The sequence below is a fragment of the Ceratotherium simum genome, chromosome 34 (genome assembly GCF_057802395.1).
Source record: "Ceratotherium simum simum isolate JZ-2026a chromosome 34, ASM5780239v1, whole genome shotgun sequence".
Taxonomy (NCBI): Eukaryota; Metazoa; Chordata; class Mammalia; order Perissodactyla; family Rhinocerotidae; genus Ceratotherium; species Ceratotherium simum.
In genome coordinates, this window is record NC_141933.1 from 1,235,974 (window position 1) to 1,254,955 (window position 18,982).

The window sequence follows — 18,982 nt, forward strand, 5'->3', positions numbered from 1 at the left end:
AAAGTAGCCGCTGCAGCTGCCCCAGCACCTATGGATACAAAGTCACCTGTATGCGGGATTGTGCATCCGCCCTGTTGGCGGCGGGCGCTTGGCCCACTTAGTCCCCTCCAAGCACCTACCGTGTCGCCGGACCGCTTCTCCCCTCGCTGCAGCGCTCCCTGCCACCTGCTGGCCCGATGGCCCTAATCCCTGGGTCCCAGCCCCATGCAGGGGCGCGAGGCCCAGAGACCAAGGAAAGACCTTGGGGACCTGCGGCCCGGGATGCGGCCGGGCGCAGTGGCCTCGGCGGCCGGGAGGGGGAGCCGGAGCCCGCGCGCCGGCCCAGAGCCGGGGGCGGAGCGCGCGCGGCGCCGAGCGGACGCGCCTCCGCGCCTAGGTGCAGCCGGACGCGCGGCACGGCGGGGAGGCGAGCGCGGCGGCGGCGGCGGAGTGCGCGGTGAGTGCCCGCCGGCTGCTCCCTACGCGGCGCCCACCCGAGTGCGGCGCGGCTGTGGGGGCGAGGGGCGCCGAGGCGTCCGGGGGAGGTGACAAGTACCCGGACAAGGCGGCTCCGGCGGGGCCCGGGCGGGCGGATGCTCCGACCCGCTGCCGCTCGGGTGTGGGAGGCCGTGCTCGGCCGCGGGCGGTGCCGGGCGCGCTCCCCGTGCACACGTGTCCCCGCGGGGTGGGAGCCTGGGGCCAGAGCCCACGGAGCAGAGGCCAGGCCGTGGGGGGCGCACACGTGCAACTCAGCCGGACGCGTGTGGACACGTGCGTGGCTGGAGTCGCCATCGCCTGGCGGGGGATAGCGTGTCCATCTGGAGCCCCATCCGGACCCTCTCCAGCTGGACAGAGGTTTGAGTCGGCCTCCGAGGGGATCCCGCAGCCCACACTCCATGCCTCCTTTGTCGGCAGGTTGGCCCCCACAGACGGCAGGACAGAAAGCGCCTCCCTAGGGGTCTGGGACTTGGGAGGGATTGAACGGGGATCTAGCGGCCAGTCCGGGACTCTGAGCCCAACCCCCCATCACCTTTCTGGGCGGTGGGGGAGCTCAGCGGCTTCATTTGTGGGAGATTTTACCCCTGGGAGGGTCTGGATGCAGCAGCATCGTCCTGTGAGTGGTCTGGGCGGGCGGGGGGGGGGGGCACAGCCTGCCTGCGGCCTCAGTTTACCTGGCTGATGAAGTGGAGAGTGGGTGGGACAGTGAGGGCTGACAGCCCTGGGGCCTCAGGCCTGGCTGGGGCTGCAGAGTTTCTATGGCAACATAGGGGGAGGGGGAAGGCCTTCCACAGCTGTCTCATGGGACCACAGTGTGAGGACAGAAAAAGGGGGTTCAGGGTCAGAGGACCTTTTGCCAGTACCCCCCCCCCCCGCAGCCAGGTAGCACCCCTTCGATCTCACTTTTCTCAGTCCTGTGACCGACTGTTTTCCTAGGCTTGGGATCTCCCAGCCTGCCTCCCTCTTCCTGGGACAACTGCTCCCCTCCCCCCTTAGGTAGTCTGTCTGACTTCCGAGACCCCCCATCATCCAGGTGTCCCTCCTCAGACAGGAGAGTGGGGTATGGGGATGCTCGGGGAGGCAGGGCTCACTCCGTCAGCAGAGGGCAGGGGAGACCAGAGTGAGGATGGAGACCCTGCCCCCGAGGGCCTGGGGCAGCAGAGAGAGCTGGCCTCCGGCCACTCTACACCTGGAGGGGGTGGTGGGGATGGGAAGGGAGAAGCCATGTGAAGTTCAGAGGTCAGACTCTTCTCTGCAGGCTGGGGAATGGAGAAGCAGGTCCCTGGCACTGAGGCCCTGGGGGGAGGAGGGCAGCTTGGCAGGGAGAGGCCTCTGGGAGAGCCAGTTCCCAAGCCCTGTGGACCTGCCAGGTGAGCTGGCCTGTGGGTGGCAGCCAGTGGCCTCTGAGACAGCCACCCCTTCCCCAGCCTTTCCAGACGCCAGGCGTGTCTTCCTCTGCCCCAGCTTGAGGTTTCCCTGAAGCGCACCTTCTCCCAACAGACACAGAGGTCACACAGACACGAGATGGGCACGGACCCATCTCCACCCCACGGCACTGGATTCCCCACACAGAGGCACACAGGGTGCCCGGGCAGAGAGAGTGCCCCATCCTTGGGTTCCAGGGCCCTAGACAGATCAGCCTGCAGGCTGCTGACAGGAACCCACGGGGCAGCTTTCGGTGAGGTAGCCAGGGGCTAGGGTCCCTGGGGCAGGTGGCTTCGCTTGGCTGGCTCAGCCTGAACCAGACCCACTGCCCGCAGGCTGAGGAAGCTCTGAGGCCAGGCCCTGCCTCCCAGAAGCTGTCATACCCCTCATCCCTTCTCCCACAGCTGCAGGGAGCCTCAGTTGCCCGAAGTGAAAGAGAAAGTCGCTCCCCCCGCACCCCGGACCGCCCCACCCGACAGCCAATCCCTGCGGCTGGCACCTCCCTCGGCCCCTTGATCTCCTCCCCAGTCCGAAGGCTGTAGTCAGTCTGAAGGCTGTAGTGGTGGAAGAGCCAAGTCCTTGCATCTCTGGGTGAGTGGGACCAGGATGGCAGGAGCAGGAGAGGGGGCACAGCCTGGCCGGGGAAAGCCGAGGTGAAGGTCACCAGTCCTTGGAGGGACTGCGGGTGTGAGCCAGCCGTGTGACCCTGGGTGGCAGCGTTGCGGGGGCGAGCTGGTGACAGCTGGCCTCAGAGGGGGCTCCGGGGGAGGCCCCTCACAGCTCTGTTTTTCTGGCTGTGTTCCCCTTGGGAGGCCCCCGAGGCTGGCTTTGGCTCCCCAGCCCTGCACCTAGTGAGAGGGGCCCCTTCTCCTCTCACCCCTAGAGTGGATGGGGGTGCCAACCAGAGGGAGCCTCAGAAGGCCAGCGTCCCTCCTCCCGGCTGTCCCCTCGCCCATGCCCCACACACTCCTACAGCTCCCAGATCCTGGTTGCTGGGCTCCTCTGTGTGGGTGTGTTTGTCTGTCTGGGAGTGAAGTTCTTGGGAGTGGGGAGAGGAGGTTGGACGCAAGGCTGGGTGTGGGTGAGCACGGTGCTTCTGAGGAGAGGGGATGTCTGGAGTCCAGCGTGGAGCTGCTGTGGGAGTGGGGACTGCACCTGAGGCGGCAGCGTCTACCCGGGCAGCCGTGAGCTGAGCCCAGGTGGGGGGTCCTGGGGCGCCAGGGAGGAGCCTGTGAAGAGACTCCGCCATCCTGAAGAGGGCAGGCGCCAGCTGCCTCTGCTCAAGGATAGGGGGTTGCCACAGCCCCAGACCGGGTCGAGGTGCCCCCACTGGCCGATTGGCCCCTGCTGCTGCTGCCCTCAGAGGCGCCTGGCCCTTTAAAGGCTTGGCAGAAGCGTGCGTGTGTGAACGTGTGCGAGGCCAGCCGGGAGGACGCTGCCGTGGGGGGACCTTGAGGGGAAGCCAGGTGGCCCCAGGGATGGGGCCAGTGGCAGACACCTCCCCCCACGCTGCACCCCCAGGACACATTGATGGCCCAGCCGGGCGGTGGGTGAGGGGTTTGGTGGGTGCAGGAGACCTGGGGAGGGGGCTCTGGGGGAAGTGTGTTTCTCTGGTGCGTGGGCCTCTGAGTGGTCTGCCCCACCCCCGCTGATAACAGTCCCTCTTCCCTCTAGGACCAAAGCAGTGGTTTTGAAAATCCCCTGGAAAAAAAAAAAAAATCCCCTGAAAGTGGAGGACCGCCTCTCTTCCCTCTGGCCTCCGTCCTCCCTGTCCTCCAGCAGCACCTCCACCATCTGGCCATCCTCCTCCCCGGCTCCTCCCTGGTCGTGCTGGAGTTAAATGGCTGATAAGCAGATCAGGTCAGAATGCAACCGTGCCCTCGGTCGTTGCCCCATCTCACCCTGCCCCTCTGACCTGTGGCTGAGGAGGCTGGTCCTGACACTCCCTCTGCCCACAGTCTGCCAGCCAAGCTCATCAATGGCGGCATCGCTGGGCTGATCGGGGTCACCTGCGTGTTCCCCATCGACCTGGCCAAGACGAGGCTGCAGAACCAGCAGAATGGCCAGCGCATGTACACCAGCATGTGAGTGTGCCTGGTGTGTGGGGGGGGGCGGTGGTCGTGGGGCCGTGTGATGTGGGGACAGGGTGAGGTGCAGGCTCCAGCGTCCCCTCACCCTGTTTAAGAAAAGGGGAAACTGAGGGGAGGGCTGGCCCCAGCTCACCGCCATCCCCTCGGCTGCAGGTCTGACTGTCTCATCAAGACCATCCGCTCAGAGGGCTACTTCGGCATGTATCGCGGTGAGGCTCAACCCTCGGATGGGCAGGCCTGGGTGGCACCCTCCTGCAGCCTCAGAGGGGTCTGGCAGAGGGGAGCCGGCTGGGAGGCAGGTGGGAAGGCGGGGCAGCGTGTCTGGGCCTGGTGTGTAAGTGGACATGTGGACATGTCCCTGGGGGCTGGCTGCACCTGCACTGGGGGTGGGACGTCTGGGGAATGGCAGTTCTCAGCACCACCTCCCCAAATGGCTCTACTGCGGTGGCTGCAGCCTCCTCCCCTGCCTTCTGGAACAGTCAAGACCCCATCTGTGCTGGGAGGCTGGGAGGGGTGGGGGCGTTACCGCAAAGCGGCTTAGGAGACAATCCCCAAGTCTGGATCTGCCCGAACGCCGTGCAGTGCTGAGCTCTCACCACTGAGGAGGCCTGCAGCTGCCCCCATGGCTCCGACCCACACCAGGCCAGGCGCGGCCAAGGACGCCTGAGTTCTCTCACCTGGCACCCCCTCCAGTGCGAGCACCTTTTGTCCCCCAGGGGAGGTGCTCCTTGGGGAGGCCCACCTGGAGGGATCAAGCGGGAAGGGTGGCAGAGTGCCTGGAGGAGGAGGCGCTGCCCCATCCCTTCCTGGTCCCTGCGCCTGCCTGGCACTAATGTGTGTGAGAGGGCAGGAGGAGGCAGCCAAGGAGTGACTGGAGTCGGGCTCTGCCAGCTGGGAGGCAAGTGCAGGCTGAGAGCCTCCTGAACCGGGCCACTGACCTAGCCGTGCCGCCTGCCCCATGTGCCCCACAGGAGCCGCCGTGAACCTGACCCTTGTCACCCCGGAGAAGGCCATCAAGCTGGCAGCCAACGACTTCTTCCGCTATCACCTCTCCAAGGATGGGTGAGGGGCTTGGGCCTGCCCAGCTGCTGGGGGCCAAGGTCGTGGGGGGGCCGTTTGGTGCCTGCAGGCAAAGCACAAAGGCTCTGCCCTCCTGCGGGCCCTCACCTTGGCCTGCAGAGCCTCCTCTTCCTCCTCCTCCGCCTTCTTCCTCCTCCTCCTCTGCTTTCTTCCTCCTCCTCCTCTGCCTTCCTCCTCCTCCTCTGCCTTCCTCCTCCTCCTCCTCCTCTGCCTTCTTCCTCCTCCTCCTCTGCCTTCCTCCTCCTCTTCTGCCTTCTTCCTCCTTCTCCTTTGCCTTCCTCCTCCTCCTCCTCCTCCTTTGCCTTCCTCCTCCTCCTCTGCCTTCCTCCTCCTCTTCTGCCTTCTTCCTCCTCTTCTGCCTTCCTCCTCCTCCTCCTCTGCCTTCCTCCTCCTCCTCCTCCTCTGCCTTCCGCCTCCTCCTCCTCTGCCTTCCTCCTCCTCCTCCTCCGCCTTCCTCCACCTCCGCCTTCCTCCACCTCCTCTGCCTTCTTCCTCCTCCTCCTCCGCCTTCTTCCTCCTCCTGCACTGCTTTCTTCCTCCTCCTCCTCCTCTACCTTCTTCCTCTTCCTCCTCTGCCTTCCTCCTCCTCCTCCTCTGCCTTCCTCCTCCTCCTCCGCCTTCCTCCTCCTCCTCTGCCTTCCTCCTCCTCCGCCTTCCTCCTCCTCCTCTTCCTCTGCCTTCTTCCTCTTCCTCCTCCTCCTCCTCTGCCTTCCTCCTCCTCCTCCTCCGCCTCCTCCTCCTCCTCTGCCTTCCTCCTCCTCTGCCTTCCTCCTCCTCCTCTTCCTCTGCCTTCTTCCTCTTCCTCCTCCTCCTTCTCTGCCTTCCTCCTCCTCCTCCGCCTTCTTTCTCCTCCTCCTCTGCCTTCTTCCTCCTCCTCCACCTTCTTCCTCTTCCTCCTCTTCCTTCTCTGCCTTCTTCCTCCTCGTCCTCCTCTTCCTCTACCTTCTTCCTCTTCCTCCTCTGCCTTCCTCCTCCTCCTTCTCTGCCTTCCTCCTCCTCCTCCGCCTTCTTCCTCCTCCTCCTCCGCCTTCTTCCTCCTCCTCCTCCGCCTTCTTCCTCCTCCTCCTCCGCCTTCTTCCTCCTCCTCCTCCGCCTTCTTCCTCCTCCTCCTCCGCTTTTCCTCCTCCTCCTCCGCTTCTTCCTCCTCCTTCCTCCGCTTCTTCCTCCTCCTCCTCCGCCTTCCTCCTCCTCCTCCGCCTTCCTCCTCCTCCTCCGCCTTCCTCCTCCTCCTCCGCCTTCCTCCTCCTCCTCCGCCTTCCTCCTCCTCCTCCGCCTCCTCCTCCTCCTCCTTCCTCCTCCTCCTCCTCCTCCGCCTTCCTCCTCCTCCTCCTCCGCCTTCCTCCTCCTCCTCTGCCTTCCTCCTCCTCTGCCTTCCTCCTCCTCTGCCTTCCTCCTCCTCTGCCTTCCTCCTCCGCCTCCTCCGCCTCCCTCCTCCGCCTCCTCCGCCTCCCTCCTCCACCTCCCTCCTCCTCCTCCCTCCTCCTCCCTCCTCCTCCTCCTCTGCCTTCTTCCTCCTCCTCCGCCTTCCTCCTCCTCCTCCGCCTTCCTCCTCCTCCTCCGCCTTCCTCCTCCTCCTCCGCCTTCCTCCTCCGCCTTCCTCCTCCTCCTCCTCCGCCTTCCTCCTCCTCCGCTTCCTCCTCCTCCGCCTTCCTCCTCCTCCTCCTCCGCCTTCCTCCTCCTCCTCCGCCTTCCTCCTCCTTCGCCTTCCTCCTCCTCCTCCTCCGCCTTCCTCCTCCTCCTCCGCCTTCCTCCTCCTCCGCCTTCCTCCTCCTCCTCCTCCTCTGCCTTCTTCTCCCTCCTCCTCTGCCTTCTTCCTCCTCCGCCTTCCTCCTTCTCTGCCTTCCTCCTCCTCCTCTACCTTCTTCCTCTGCCTTCCTCCTCCTCCTCCGCCTTCCTCCTCCTCTGCCTTCTTCCTCCTCCTCCTCTGCCTTCCTCCTCCTCTGCCTTCTTCCTCCTCCTCCTGCTCTACCTTCTTCCCCCGTCCTCCTCCTCCGTCTTCCCTGCCTGCACTTGGGGAAGAGTGAAGCAGATGCTGTGTCAGTATTGCTCAGGCCTCAGTGGTCCTTGGCCCCAAGCCACTGCCGGCTCCCTGTAGGCTGAGATTTGGGGCGCACCCACCAGCTTTTCCCTATCACCAGAGAGCGAGGAGGAAATGGTAGCCTCTTGGGGCACTTGAGACCCACCCCCCCCAATTCTCCATTTCTCTTTGCTCCAGAATGGGACCACCGCCCTTCCCAGGCCCTGCCCGTGGGGCCATCTGTCTGTCGGGCTCGGTGCCCGTAGCTGGAGGGCCTGGAGGGGTATCTGAGGCTGGGAGGGTACTGTAACCCCACAGGGCTGCGTCTGCCTCCACCACTCCCATCCCCCTTCACACCCAGGCACAGCGGGCAGCCCCTGGGCGGCAGGGGCCTCTGACTTCACTGCGGCTCCCCCTCTCCGCTACAGGCAGAAGTTGACCCTGTTTAAGGAGATGCTGGCAGGCTGCGGGGCCGGCACCTGCCAGGTAATTGTGACCACCCCCATGGAGATGCTGAAGATCCAGCTTCAGGACGCAGGCCGCATTGGTGAGGGCATGGGGGCAGGGATGGAGAGCCAGGGTGGGGCAACAGCTGGACCCCTGTCCCCTGCCCCCACTGCTAGGAGAGAGAGCCAACAGGCCTGTCCCCTTTCTTCCCAGCCGCCCAGAAGAAGATACTGGCTGCCCAGGCCCAGCTCTCAGCCCAGGGGCGCGCCCAGCCCTTGGTGGAGGCTCCGGCTGCCCCCCGGCCCACGGCCACCCAGCTGACCCGGGACCTGCTGCGGAGCCGCGGCATTGCCGGCCTCTACAAGGGGCTGGGGGCCACGCTGCTGAGGTGGGAGAGACGGGGAGAGCGGGAGGAGGAAGGTGCACCAGCCCACCCCACACCTTCCAGTCACTGCTGCCCTCCTCTGCAGGGACGTCCCTTTCTCCATCGTCTACTTCCCCCTCTTTGCCAACCTGAACCAGCTGGGCCAGCCGGCATCTGGGGAGAAGTCTCCTTTCTATGTGTCCTTCCTGGCGGGCTGTGTGGCCGGGTGTGCGGCTGCTGTGGCTGTCAACCCCTGTGATGGTCAGTGCGCCAGGCTGGAGACGGGGTCTGTGAGGGGGTGGGGTCGGAGGTGAGCACCACACTGACCTCCTCTCCACCCACAGTGGTGAAGACGCGGCTCCAGTCCCTTCAGCGTGGTGTCAATGAGGACACCTACTCGGGGTTCCTAGACTGCGCCAGGTGGGCGAGGCCCCAGGGGCCAGGGCGGGACCCCAGGTGGGCGAGGCCCGAGGGGGGCGGGGTGGGACCCCAGGTGGGCGTGGCCCCAGGGGGCAGGGCACCGCAACACCAGCTCTGACGCCCCTCTCCCCACAGGAAGATCTTGCGGCATGAGGGCCCCTCGGCCTTCCTGAAGGGCGCCTACTGCCGCGCGCTGGTCATCGCCCCGCTGTTCGGCATCGCGCAGGTGGTCTACTTCCTGGGCATCGCCGAGACCCTACTGGGTCTGCTGCAGCGCCCCCAGCCCTGAGCCCAGGGCCGCCCCACGCCCACAGCTGAGCGGGACCAGAGTGGGGCTGGGGCCGGGCAGCCAGCCCAGAACTGAGCAGGAGAGAGTCTCTCCCCACCCCTCCCCACATGGACGGGGGCAGGCAGAGGAAGGGGCACAGGGTCCACGCAGGTGGTGCACACGCAGGCTCTGGTGGGGTTTTGTCTGCGCTATCACTGGGATCAATGTCTTATTTATGTAGAAAACACAGAAATCTTTACATTCCTGGAGCCAGCCCCGACTCCAGCTCCGCCCCAGCCGGAACACCCCCAGAGACAGAGCTGGTCTCTGGGCTGGGGGTCCCAGGCCTGGGCTGGGCAAGCTGGACCCTACCCTCCAGTCTACCAGCTCTCGTCCCCGAGGCTCACCCCTAGTCCACAAAGGGGACCCCGCACAAACGTATTTATTAACTTGCCGGGCACAAGTGGCCGTGTCTGTCCCTCCGTCCAGCGGTCCAGCCCCCCCCGCTGCTGCTCTTGCCCTCGGCCAGGACTCCACTTTGCCCACACCCCGGCCAGCCTTGCAGGAGGATCAGGGTCTCCTGCCCGCCCATATTGAGCCAAGAACCCCAGGCGGGGGTCACACTGAGTTCTGACTCCCAGGGCAAGCCCCCTCCACTGCGGGACCCAGCATCCTTCCTAGTGGGCCCCCTGCCCCCACCCCAGGCTGGGGGCCCAGAGCGTGTGAGGTCTGTGTGCGTGTGCGAGTGTGGTGGGGAGCAGGATGTGCCCACCAGCCCTCAGCTGGCCTGGCCCCTCAGGGATGGGGTTGTGGGGGGGCTGCTGCCCTCCCCCACGTGGCCAGGCAGTGTGTATGTGTGTGTGCAGTGTGTGTGCGTGCATGTTGTGTGCGCTGTAGGTTCCCCATTGATCCTGTCCAGAAATTTATTTCGCCTGCCTGGCCTCTCCTCTGAGACTCCCACCCCGGGTCCACAAGTGGCCAGGGGGAGGGCGCGCATAAGGACCAGTACGGAGCTTGGGCACCTGCTCTGCTTTCCAGGGGCTAGGTGCTGCCCCCTCAGTCCTCCCAGGGCCCATCCTGCTCTCTGGGCCTCTGCACGAGGCCTGGGACCACACTCTGTAAAGCCCCGCCCCCCCAGTCCCAGCCCACTGACATTGTGAATTGAGGCAGGCCGCCCTGCCCCGCCCCCGGTCATGTGATCGTGTTGGTGATTGACCCTGACCTGGTGCTGTGTCCCCCCACCCGGGCCCCTCCGCGGAGGCCCCTTCCAGTGACACTACCTGGGGCTCAGGCCTGGGCCCCCCAGTTCACGGTTGTTGCTGGGAGCTGCCCTCTCCCACCACATCTGTACGCTGGGAGCTGCTGCTGCTGCTTACAGAATTATATTTTTTTCTTTTGAGGAGTTTTAAGAAGTTGTAACTTTTTGTGTCTTGTCATGTAAGAACATAAATAAATATTCTAAGTAGATGCCTCCTCTCTCAGACTCTGTTGGGGTGAGGGGGGAAGGGCAGCCCCCTCTTCTAACTGGCTCCCCACCTCCTGCGCCCGGCCACCCACTGACCGGCACATTGGCCTGGAGGGGGTCCTGGGCGGAACTGCCTCCTGACCTGACTCCTTCGCCGTCTGGATTGGGGTGCAGGAAGTGCAGCCTCAGTGCCTCGCCTCACTGGCCCTAAGCCGCCCTTGGGATAAAAAACGGAGCTGGGTTCGGGGGCCCCTGAGTTGCCAGCCAGCCGGGGCGCCGCGGTGACGGAGCGGGCGGAGCCGGCGCTGATGCGGCCCCCGCCCCCCTTTCCTGCGCCGGGAGCAGTGCATTGTGGGAAACTCCCAGTCCTTGCATCTGCAGCCGCCGGCCGTGGACCCGCGGAGAGCGCCCAACGCCGAGGTGGGAGCGCCAGGAACAGCAGCGTAAGGCGGCGGGGCTCCGTGGCCTGGGCCCAGGGCGGATGGGGCGCTTGGCCCCTTGGGGCAAAGTGGCGGTTCCTACTTTGAAGGTCACCGGGGGGCGCGCCGGCCCCTTGCTCTCTTCAGCACAGCGGCCAGGGGAGGGGGAGGGGGCAGCCGGGTGACGTCAGCATGAGCCCAAAATAACCGAGGGTCTGCGGGGGAGAGCAAACCACCTGCCTTTTGCAATCTTGACTCCCAGCAGCTGGGTGTCCCTCCAGAACACCTTGGGGTGAGGGGCTGCTGCAGCTTCCTGGGAAGGGGGGTGCAGCTGGGCCTGTCACCAGGACAGCCCATCAGGCTGTGACCTTCAGGCGACCTTCGGTGTGGTTAGTGTGCGTGGCCAGGGTGGGGAACCTGAGCTGCCGCCTCACACTCAGACTCCCTCTCCCTGTGGGTGAGGGTAGGGTTTCTCATCCTCTGGGGGGAGAGGCAGACAGGTGTGTCTAGGTCTTCAGGGAGAGACGACTCAGGCCCCCACAGTCCTCTCCCCCAACCCCTGGACACTGAGGATCTGGGCCCCGCCTTTCCTGCAGCCCAGAGCCCTCGGCCTCTGACCTGGCCCAGATTCGGGGATGCTGATGCTGGCTGACACAGCGTGTGCCCACCCCAGGCTTACGCCACGGACCCCTCTGCCCCTAGAGGCAGGCGCAGCCTCAGGCCCAGGAAGGACTCCCTGCCCTTGAGCTGGAGCAGGCGAGGTCGGTCTTGGGGGTGGGCGCCAGGAGCTGGGGAGGGGCAGATGGCCGGCCGGGAGGCACAGGCCTGTCACTGCCCGCCTGGCTTCTCCAGCCCCCTGGGGAGACACCTCAGGTTTGTCACATCCAGGTCCTAGTGGCCTTGGGCCCACTCCCACCCCAGCAGCGCCCAAGAGCCCAGATCCTGGGTTCTTGCTCTGCCCTGCCCCCGCTCCACGTGGACTCAGCCTCTCTCCTGAGAAGGGTACATGGTCGGCTCTGCCCAGGCCCACCGTGGCTGCCATCCACCTCCCCTGACCACATACCTTTCTCAGGGCTGGTTGGGCTCTCATTCCCCTGTCAGGGCCTCACTCCCCCGGGCTGGAGTGGTGGACCCAGCACATGTGTGGGCAAGACCATTTTACAGACAAGGAAACTGAGGCTTCTGGCTGGTCTCATCCCGCCCCCCCAGCCTATTCAGGGCCCATAGCCCCTGCCTGTGCGGCTGGAGGGGCTTCTCAAGGAGCAGCAGGGGACGGATGGAGGCCAGGCCCTGGATGAGGAGGGTCCTGAGCTGAGGTTCCTGGGGGGCTGCAGAGAACTGGGCGGTTGTCTATGGAGAGCAGGCGGTGGGGGGTGCTGGACAGGAGGGCCGAGTCTCTTGCACAGCCTCATTGTGTCTCCCTCTAGGCCCATATAATGCCCAGGGGTGAGCTGTCCTGAGCCGCTGTGGTCCAGCCACCTGCCCGTCCACGCAGCCCCACACAGCCTGCCAGCACTGCCCACCATGGAATCCAGAGGGAAGTCAGCCAGCAGCCCCAAGCCCGACACCAAGGTGCCCCAGGCCGCTGCTGAGGCTAGAGCCCCCCCAGCTGCAGATGGGAAAGCTCCCTCGGCTAAGCCAGCAAAGAAGGAGGCCCAAGCGGAGAAGCAGGAGCCGCCAGCGGCCCCCACCCCACCGCCTGCCAAGAAGACCCCAGCCAAGGCAGACCCCGCCCTTCTCAACAACCACAGCAACCTGAAGCCGGCCCCCGTGGCCCCCAGCAGCCCGGATGTAACCTCTGAGCCCAAGGGCCCTGGGGATGGGGCCGAGGAGGACGAGGCCCCCAGCGGGGGTCCAGGGGGCCGAGGCCCCTGCCCCTTCGAGAACTTGACCCCTGTGCTGGTGGCCGGGGGGGTGGCTGTGGCAGCCGCAGCCCTGATTCTTGGTGTGGCCTTCCTGACCCGGAAAAAATGATGGCTCGTGCCCAGTTGTGGGCACAGCCGCTTCCTGTACAGACCTTGGGAATCTCGTGCATGCCAATTCCACACACAGCTATCTATACATGCGTACATACATAGTACATCTACATATACCCCCACATACACGCAGAGGGAGAGCGACGGACAGGGCCCCCGGCAGTGGAAACCAAGCCCCCTCGGCTGGCCCCCAGCACCTCCCCTCCCCCCCTCTGAGGCAGAAGGTTTACCCAGCAGCATGGGGCGGAGCTCTGACATCCTCTGGTGGAGGGCTCAGCCTGGGCCAGGGCACCCGGGGGCAGCAGAAGGAGTGGACTCTGAGTGTGGCCCGTCCGCCCACGGCAGGTGTGTCCACAGCGGACATGCTCACGTGTGCCAGCCTGTCCCGAGAGTTCCCAGTGGTCCTGTGAGCTTCCTGGCAGCAGCGTCCTGATGACCCCCCAGGGCAGGAGCCCTCAGGGTGGGCAGGAGCCCTCAGGGTGGGCAGGGGTCCGGGATGGGCTCTGACCTGGGTCTCCCCCTGTGGGGACATTAAAGGGTGTGGCTCTTTCACTCTCCCATTTCTGCTCTTTGCTTGCAGCTGGGGGGGTCCGTCTGGGTGGGCCCGATGCAGCGGGGCTGACCTGAGGCCGGCGGTCACATCGACACAGCTTCCATGCCACCTCCGCTCTTCGTCACCTGAGCCCAAAGGCTGGTCTCGGTCTCCGGAGGGCCCCCCTGCAGTTCTCCTTCTAGCTTGTGACCCAGGGGAGCCCCTGAGGCTGGGACCACCGCACTTCCTGCCCTGAGCCCCCTCCCATCCTTTGGCAATTGTCCTGGGGGCAGCTGAGAGCCTGGCGGGGGGGGGGGGGCCATATCGAGGACCTGCCCGGCAGCCTGCCCAGCCCCCATAGGTGGCCCCTCCTGCCTCACCCCGTGTCCTTCGAGTCTAACAAGCGTATAAATGCAATAACAGGTAGAGTAGAACCGCTTGGTGGGTGACCGGCACCCACGTCCACTGCCCCGTTGCACCTGCAGGGAGACTGCTGCGCAGCCCCTCCTTAGCACATCTGGTCCCAGCTTGGTCCCTGGCGGTGGCTGCAGGCAGGTTCTGGAGGGTGGCGGTGGACACTGTGGGAGCCTGACGTGCCCTCGCCTGGCCAGCCGGCCACTGGAACCCTGGGCCTGAGTGGAGGCTGAATCTGAAATAAACTCTGTTGTCTAAAGGCTGGGCTGGTGTCCTCGCCTGCACGGGGCCGGGAGAGGCAGGAGCTTCCTGTTGGGACATGGCGGGTCACATATCCACACTGCGGGCTTTCGGGGAGGGGTGGGGAGTCCCGGGTGCCCCTCACCAACCCCTCCTGCCAACACCATGCGCTTGATCCTAATGGGCTCTACCCATGGCCCTGCCCGGGCCCTGCCCCATCCCATGCAGCCACAGCCAGGCCTTCCTGCTGGTCAGGGCCTAGGGGCTGCAGGATCTACCCCAGGCCCGGGCTGCCAGCCACAGTGCATGGGGCAGAGCTGGCACTGGAGGAGGGAGGATGCGGGAGTGGGAGGGGGACCTGGCTCCTCAGGCTGACCTCTCCAGCCAGGGGGCCCCTTTCTCCACCCCTCTGTGCAGTGAGCTCCCCATCCCTGGGGGTGGGGGGGTGGCGCAGAGGCTGCGGCGGGGTGCTGGGCGGCTTCCTCCTCTCATCACCTCCCGCCCACAGCTCCCTGAGCCCACTCTGGCCAGGCGTCCAACTGGCCAGGCCTGCCTGTGACCCCAGCTGCGGACAAGGCTGTTGGGGTGCAGGCTGGGGAAGCAAGGCCCCACTGGGCCCCAAAAGTGCTCCTGTGGGCTTTGTGACCCTGGGGCCCTCCTCCCCCCAACCTTCTTCCAGCTTTCGGGGGGTGGGGGCATGTCCTGCCCTTCTTTTCCCAGTACCCACCCTCACAGGATGGCCCACCCACATCTCAGGCCCAGATGAGTCCTGAGAGCTTCCTTGGGATGAAACATCCTTAACAGATCGACGAACCCTCGGCCCAGACCCGCCCCTCCTCCAGTCCTGCAGCCTGACCACTGCCCGTGCTGGACTCCTCTGAGTCCAGGGGGCCACCTGCCCCGGGGCCACTGGGGCCTGAGCCCCCCACACCAAGGGGAGGGGCTGCCACACTGAGGGGAAGTGCTACCCAGCAGAGCGGCCACTGCCCACACCTCCAGCTTCCAACCCACCTGCCCCACAGGTGCCAGGGCCGCCACTCAGGCACTGTGGGGTCACTCACCAACCTCTCCTGCCGTCCAGTCCCCTCTCCCATTCTCTCTACTCCGTGGCTTGCCTACCTTTCTGACATTTTAGGGGCTTGGGGAGGGAGCAGAGGTGACTGTGAGGGTGGGCTCTGTCATCTTCAACCAGAAGTCCAGGACTTGGTCCTTTTGATGCTGTGATATTCCACCCATGATGCTGCCTCGTTTTATTTATCAATTCCCTGTTCAAGGATGTTTAGGTTGTTTCAAAATTTTTGTAACTTTAGACAAAGGAGTGATGAAAATCCTTGTATGGCCCCTGCTCCCTGTGTCTCTGGGAGTGTGTGTACTGTGTACACATCTTGCTTCTGTTTGTTTTCTTATGGGAAAATAGACATCACAAAATTTACCATTTTATTTTAATCTTTCAGGCACACAGTTCAGTGGTGTGAAGCACATTCACATTGTTGTGCAAGCATCACCACCATCCATCTCCAGAACTTTCCATCTTCCCAAACTGAAACTCTGTCCCCATTAGACACCAACTCCCCATACCCTCTCCCAGCCCCCTTTTGCTTTCTGTCTCTATGAATTTGACTCTAGGGACCTCCTATGAGTGGAATCATACAGGCGACTGGCTTGTTTCACTCAGCATAACGTGCTCCAGCTCCATCCATGTGTCAGAATTTCCTTTCTTTTTAGGGCTGAGTAATATTCTGTTGTACGGATAGACCACGGTTTGTGCATCCATTCACCTGTTGATGGACACTTGGGTCACGCCCACCTTTCTACTGTTGTGAATCATGCTGCTGTGAACACGCGTGTGCACACATCTCTTGGAGACCTGCTCTCCCTTCTCTTGGATGTATTCCCAGAGGTGGGCTCGCTGCCTCTGCAGCGTGCGCATCTTAAACTCTGCTGCCCCATCTCATGCCAGCTGCTCGGCTGTGAGGCCCACTGTTCCCCTCGCCCTGGCACCACGGGGTGGGGTGAAGCACTTGAGATTATCCCAGTCCCAGCGGGACAGACTGGCTTCTAAACTTGCACAGATCTGATGTGCTCTTTTTCACATGGTTCTCCGCCACCTCGGTCTCGCCTTTGGTGATTTTTCCCGTGGGTGGCATGTCTATTTTTCTGTTGGGTAGAATGCCTCCTTCTCATTTTGGGGAGGATTTCTTCAAGTGTTTTGCATGCTAAGCCTTGGCCATGTGGCAAATATCTTCACTCGGTGGCTGGCTTGCCTCTCGCTCTGCTTCCTGATGACAGAAGTTCTACAGTCTGCGTTTATCACACGTGACCATTGTCCCTTCTACCATGAGAGCTCTCGGAATCTTGGCTAGAAGGGTGTTCTCCTTGTACTTGTCTCATATTCTCAGCATCGATGCACGTGCAGGCTTGACTCCATCTGGCTCATGAGTTTCGTGTGTGGAGGAAGCTGGAGCTCTGATGTCATTTTTGTGCTGTCAGCAGATCTGGTGGCCTAGCATCGGGAGGTGGACGGTCCCCCATCCTCTCGCCGTCACCTCCCGGCACAGCCGGGGCCTGTTCTGAGCCGGGGTCTGCCCGCACTGCCCAAGGCCATGCTGGGCCAGCGACTGTAGCTCTGTCATATCACCTCATAACGATGCAGTTTGTTCTCTTCTTTTAACCTCCCGCACATGCTCAGTGACTGGCAGCCCCTCCCCAGGAATGTTAGAGCCGGTTAGCTGAGGTCCCTGGGGCCCCGTGCGGGGTTCTCATTTATCGTGTCCTAAACCTGAGTAATGTAGGGACCCTTCCAAAATGAAAAACCCTCTCGGAGACGCCCCGGGCTGGTTTAAATTATTTTAACTACAGAACTCCTTTTTTTTTTTTTTTTTTGTGAGGAAGACCCTGAGCTGACATCCGTGCCAATCCTCCTCTTTTTGCTGAGGAAGACTGGCCCTGGGCTAACACCCGTGCCCATCTTCCTCCACTTTATATGGGACGCCGCCACAGCATGGCTTGACAAGCGGTGCGTCGGTGTGCGCCCGGGATCCAACCCTGCGAACCCCAGGCCGCTGCAGCGGAGCTCGAGCACTTAACCGCTAAGCCACCGGGCCAGCCCCAGAATGAGGCTTCTGGTTGGCAAGGCTGCACACCACCTGCCCCTGTGCAGGTTGCCCACCCCAACTCCAAATGCCATGGGGGACCTATACCCCCACAGGCTTGCCCATGCTGGGAGCTGGCGACACGCCTAAGCACTCTGCTGTGGACGGGGGTCACACGCACACATGTGGCCTGGATCAAGGTTGGGTCACGCACGTACGAGATCTGAACCCAAGATTATGCGCACGCAGGAGACCTGGCCTCGGAGCTCTGCTCCCCCTGCTCAGCCATGTGGGCCCACCGGGCAGGCATCCTGAGAGGTCCCAAGTGTACACTAGGGCACACATCGTCTGTGAGCACAGGGGCACGCTCACATGTGCACGCACACACCAGCCTTGTCACACAGTGTCATGGCCGGGGCATCCTCTTCCTAAGAAACAGAAACAACTCTGCTACTGAGTCCGTGTGCTGGAGGAGACGGTGGTGGGCAGGCTCCTGGAGACGCAGCTCTTCCCCACCCGTCTTCCCTCCTGCACCTGGGCCTTCCCTCCTGCACCTGGGCCGGCTCAGCCAGCTCTGGTGCCTTAGGGACGCCCTGGGGCCGTGCAGGTGGGGCTGGGCCAGTAGGGGACCTTCATCCACAGGGAGGGACCCTCAATCCACCGGGACCCCTTGGCCCCTCCAGCTCCTGGGTCTGACACTCATGGACGTGCATGGGGGAGGAAGGACACCCCCTCCCTAGACCCAGAAAGCTCTCCGCGCGGCTAGGCCCAGCCTGTGGTCTGATCTCAGGCCTGTGGGTCTCCATCCAGTCTCCCCCACCCACCCAGCGCAGGCCCCAGGCTCCTGTCTGAAAGCACCGCCAGTGCCAGGAACCCCCAGCTCCTGCTTCACCCCGGGGCGGGAAGGCCCCGTAGTGGGTGAGGGCGGGGTGCTCCTGACTGTGTAGCTGGCGGTCAGGGCCTGTGGGGGCATGGGGCTGGGCTGGGCAGAGGGCAGAACCAGGGGTTGTGGAGGCAGGGGGCGCCCAGGGGAAGCGCCTCAGCCTATACTTGCCCACTTGGGCAGTTCTCACCATGACAAAGGTTTCCCTGGTCAGAGCAGAGGCTGGCAGGACCTTGGGGGAACCCTGTGGCAGCCCCTCCACACTGGGGGCCCTGAAGGGGGACTATGGGGGCCAAGGGGGGCCTCTCTTCTCTCCAGCCCAGGCCTTAGAGAGCACCCCCCAATCTGCTGAGGACCCATTTGTACACCCCCCACCCCCAACTGCCTCTTCCAGTCCGGAAAAGCCACTTCAAATGCAGGCTGCCAAACAGCACCCTGATTCCCTTACCAAACTCAGCACCCCTGAAGCACCCTCACCTCAGGAAGAACACCCCCATTCTTCCAGGGGCTCAGCTGAACCCAGTGACCCCGTTACCTGTCTCCCAGAAACCATCCTGGTGAGGTGGGACCCATCCACCTCCCACCTCCACAGACACCTGCAGACCCCTCCCCCGTCTCTGGGCTCCCACCCTCACCCTCAAAGGGACCCACCGCTGCAGGCCGCCCCCCTGCCTGGAGCTGCAGCTTTCGCCTCCTGAGACGCAGGCCTCCGTTATTTCCATCTGAGCTCCCCCGCCCCATCTCACCCTCTAACAAACTGTGCAGTCATCTTCCATGAATCCACAGTCCAGCCCTACCCTCAGGACAGGAGCCCCACTGGGCAGGGCACTTTGCCCTGACATTTCATGCTGTGTCCCCAGTGCCAGCTTGGATGGTGACACAGGTAGTTCTCAGTGATCGAGTTAAATGCCTCGATCCACAGGCAGGCAACCCTCGTCCATGGCGGGGGGAACCTTTGTCTTCGGAGAGGGACCTTTATCCACAGGGAAGGAACCCTCATTCACAGGGACGGATCTTTATCCAGGGGGAGAGACCCTCATCCACGGGGAGGGACCTTCATCTATGGGGAGGGACCTTCACCCACAGTGAGAGGACCCTCATCCAAGGGGAGAGGCCTTCGTCCACAGGGATGGACCTTCATCCATGGGGAGGGACCCTCATCCACAGGGAAGGACCTTGGTCCACAGGGAGGGGACCCGCGTCCACGGGTAGTGACCTTCATCCATGGGGAGGGACCCTCGTCCACGGAGCAGGGGGCTTCTCTCCCGGGTCACTGCCCTGCCCGAATAAGGGACAAGGGAAGGGGAAGGAACTGTGTCCTGACCGCGACAGGCCCGTGCCAGGGGTCTACTCAGGGCTGCTGAGACTTCCGG

General features: G+C 63.8%; 2 protein-coding genes across 3 annotated transcripts; both read left to right on the forward strand.

Annotated features, from left to right (window-relative positions):
• The first annotated feature begins 382 nt into the window (after nucleotides 1-382).
• Nucleotides 383-10,055, forward strand: SLC25A22 (solute carrier family 25 member 22). Of its 2 annotated transcripts, XM_087422422.1 has the most exons (11): nucleotides 587-894; nucleotides 2,307-2,493; nucleotides 3,577-3,762; nucleotides 3,861-3,986; nucleotides 4,146-4,201; nucleotides 4,964-5,054; nucleotides 7,518-7,636; nucleotides 7,750-7,924; nucleotides 8,007-8,161; nucleotides 8,245-8,320; nucleotides 8,456-10,055. In XM_087422422.1, the coding sequence occupies exons 3-11, from the start codon at nucleotides 3,743-3,745 to the stop codon at nucleotides 8,607-8,609; spliced, it is 972 nt and encodes a 323-aa protein (XP_087278548.1). In that variant the 5' UTR covers nucleotides 587-894; nucleotides 2,307-2,493; nucleotides 3,577-3,742; the 3' UTR covers nucleotides 8,610-10,055. The 2 variants fall into 2 exon arrangements, with proteins under 2 accessions (XP_087278549.1, XP_087278548.1); XM_087422423.1 differs by lacking the exons at nucleotides 587-894; nucleotides 2,307-2,493 and adding an exon at nucleotides 383-436.
• Nucleotides 10,056-10,442: 387 nt separating this feature from the next.
• Nucleotides 10,443-13,275, forward strand: CEND1 (cell cycle exit and neuronal differentiation 1). The gene is made up of 2 exons (XM_004441046.3): nucleotides 10,443-10,496; nucleotides 11,900-13,275. The coding sequence occupies exon 2, from the start codon at nucleotides 11,997-11,999 to the stop codon at nucleotides 12,444-12,446; it is 450 nt and encodes a 149-aa protein (XP_004441103.1). The 5' UTR covers nucleotides 10,443-10,496; nucleotides 11,900-11,996; the 3' UTR covers nucleotides 12,447-13,275.
• The last annotated feature ends 5,707 nt before the right edge of the window (nucleotides 13,276-18,982 follow it).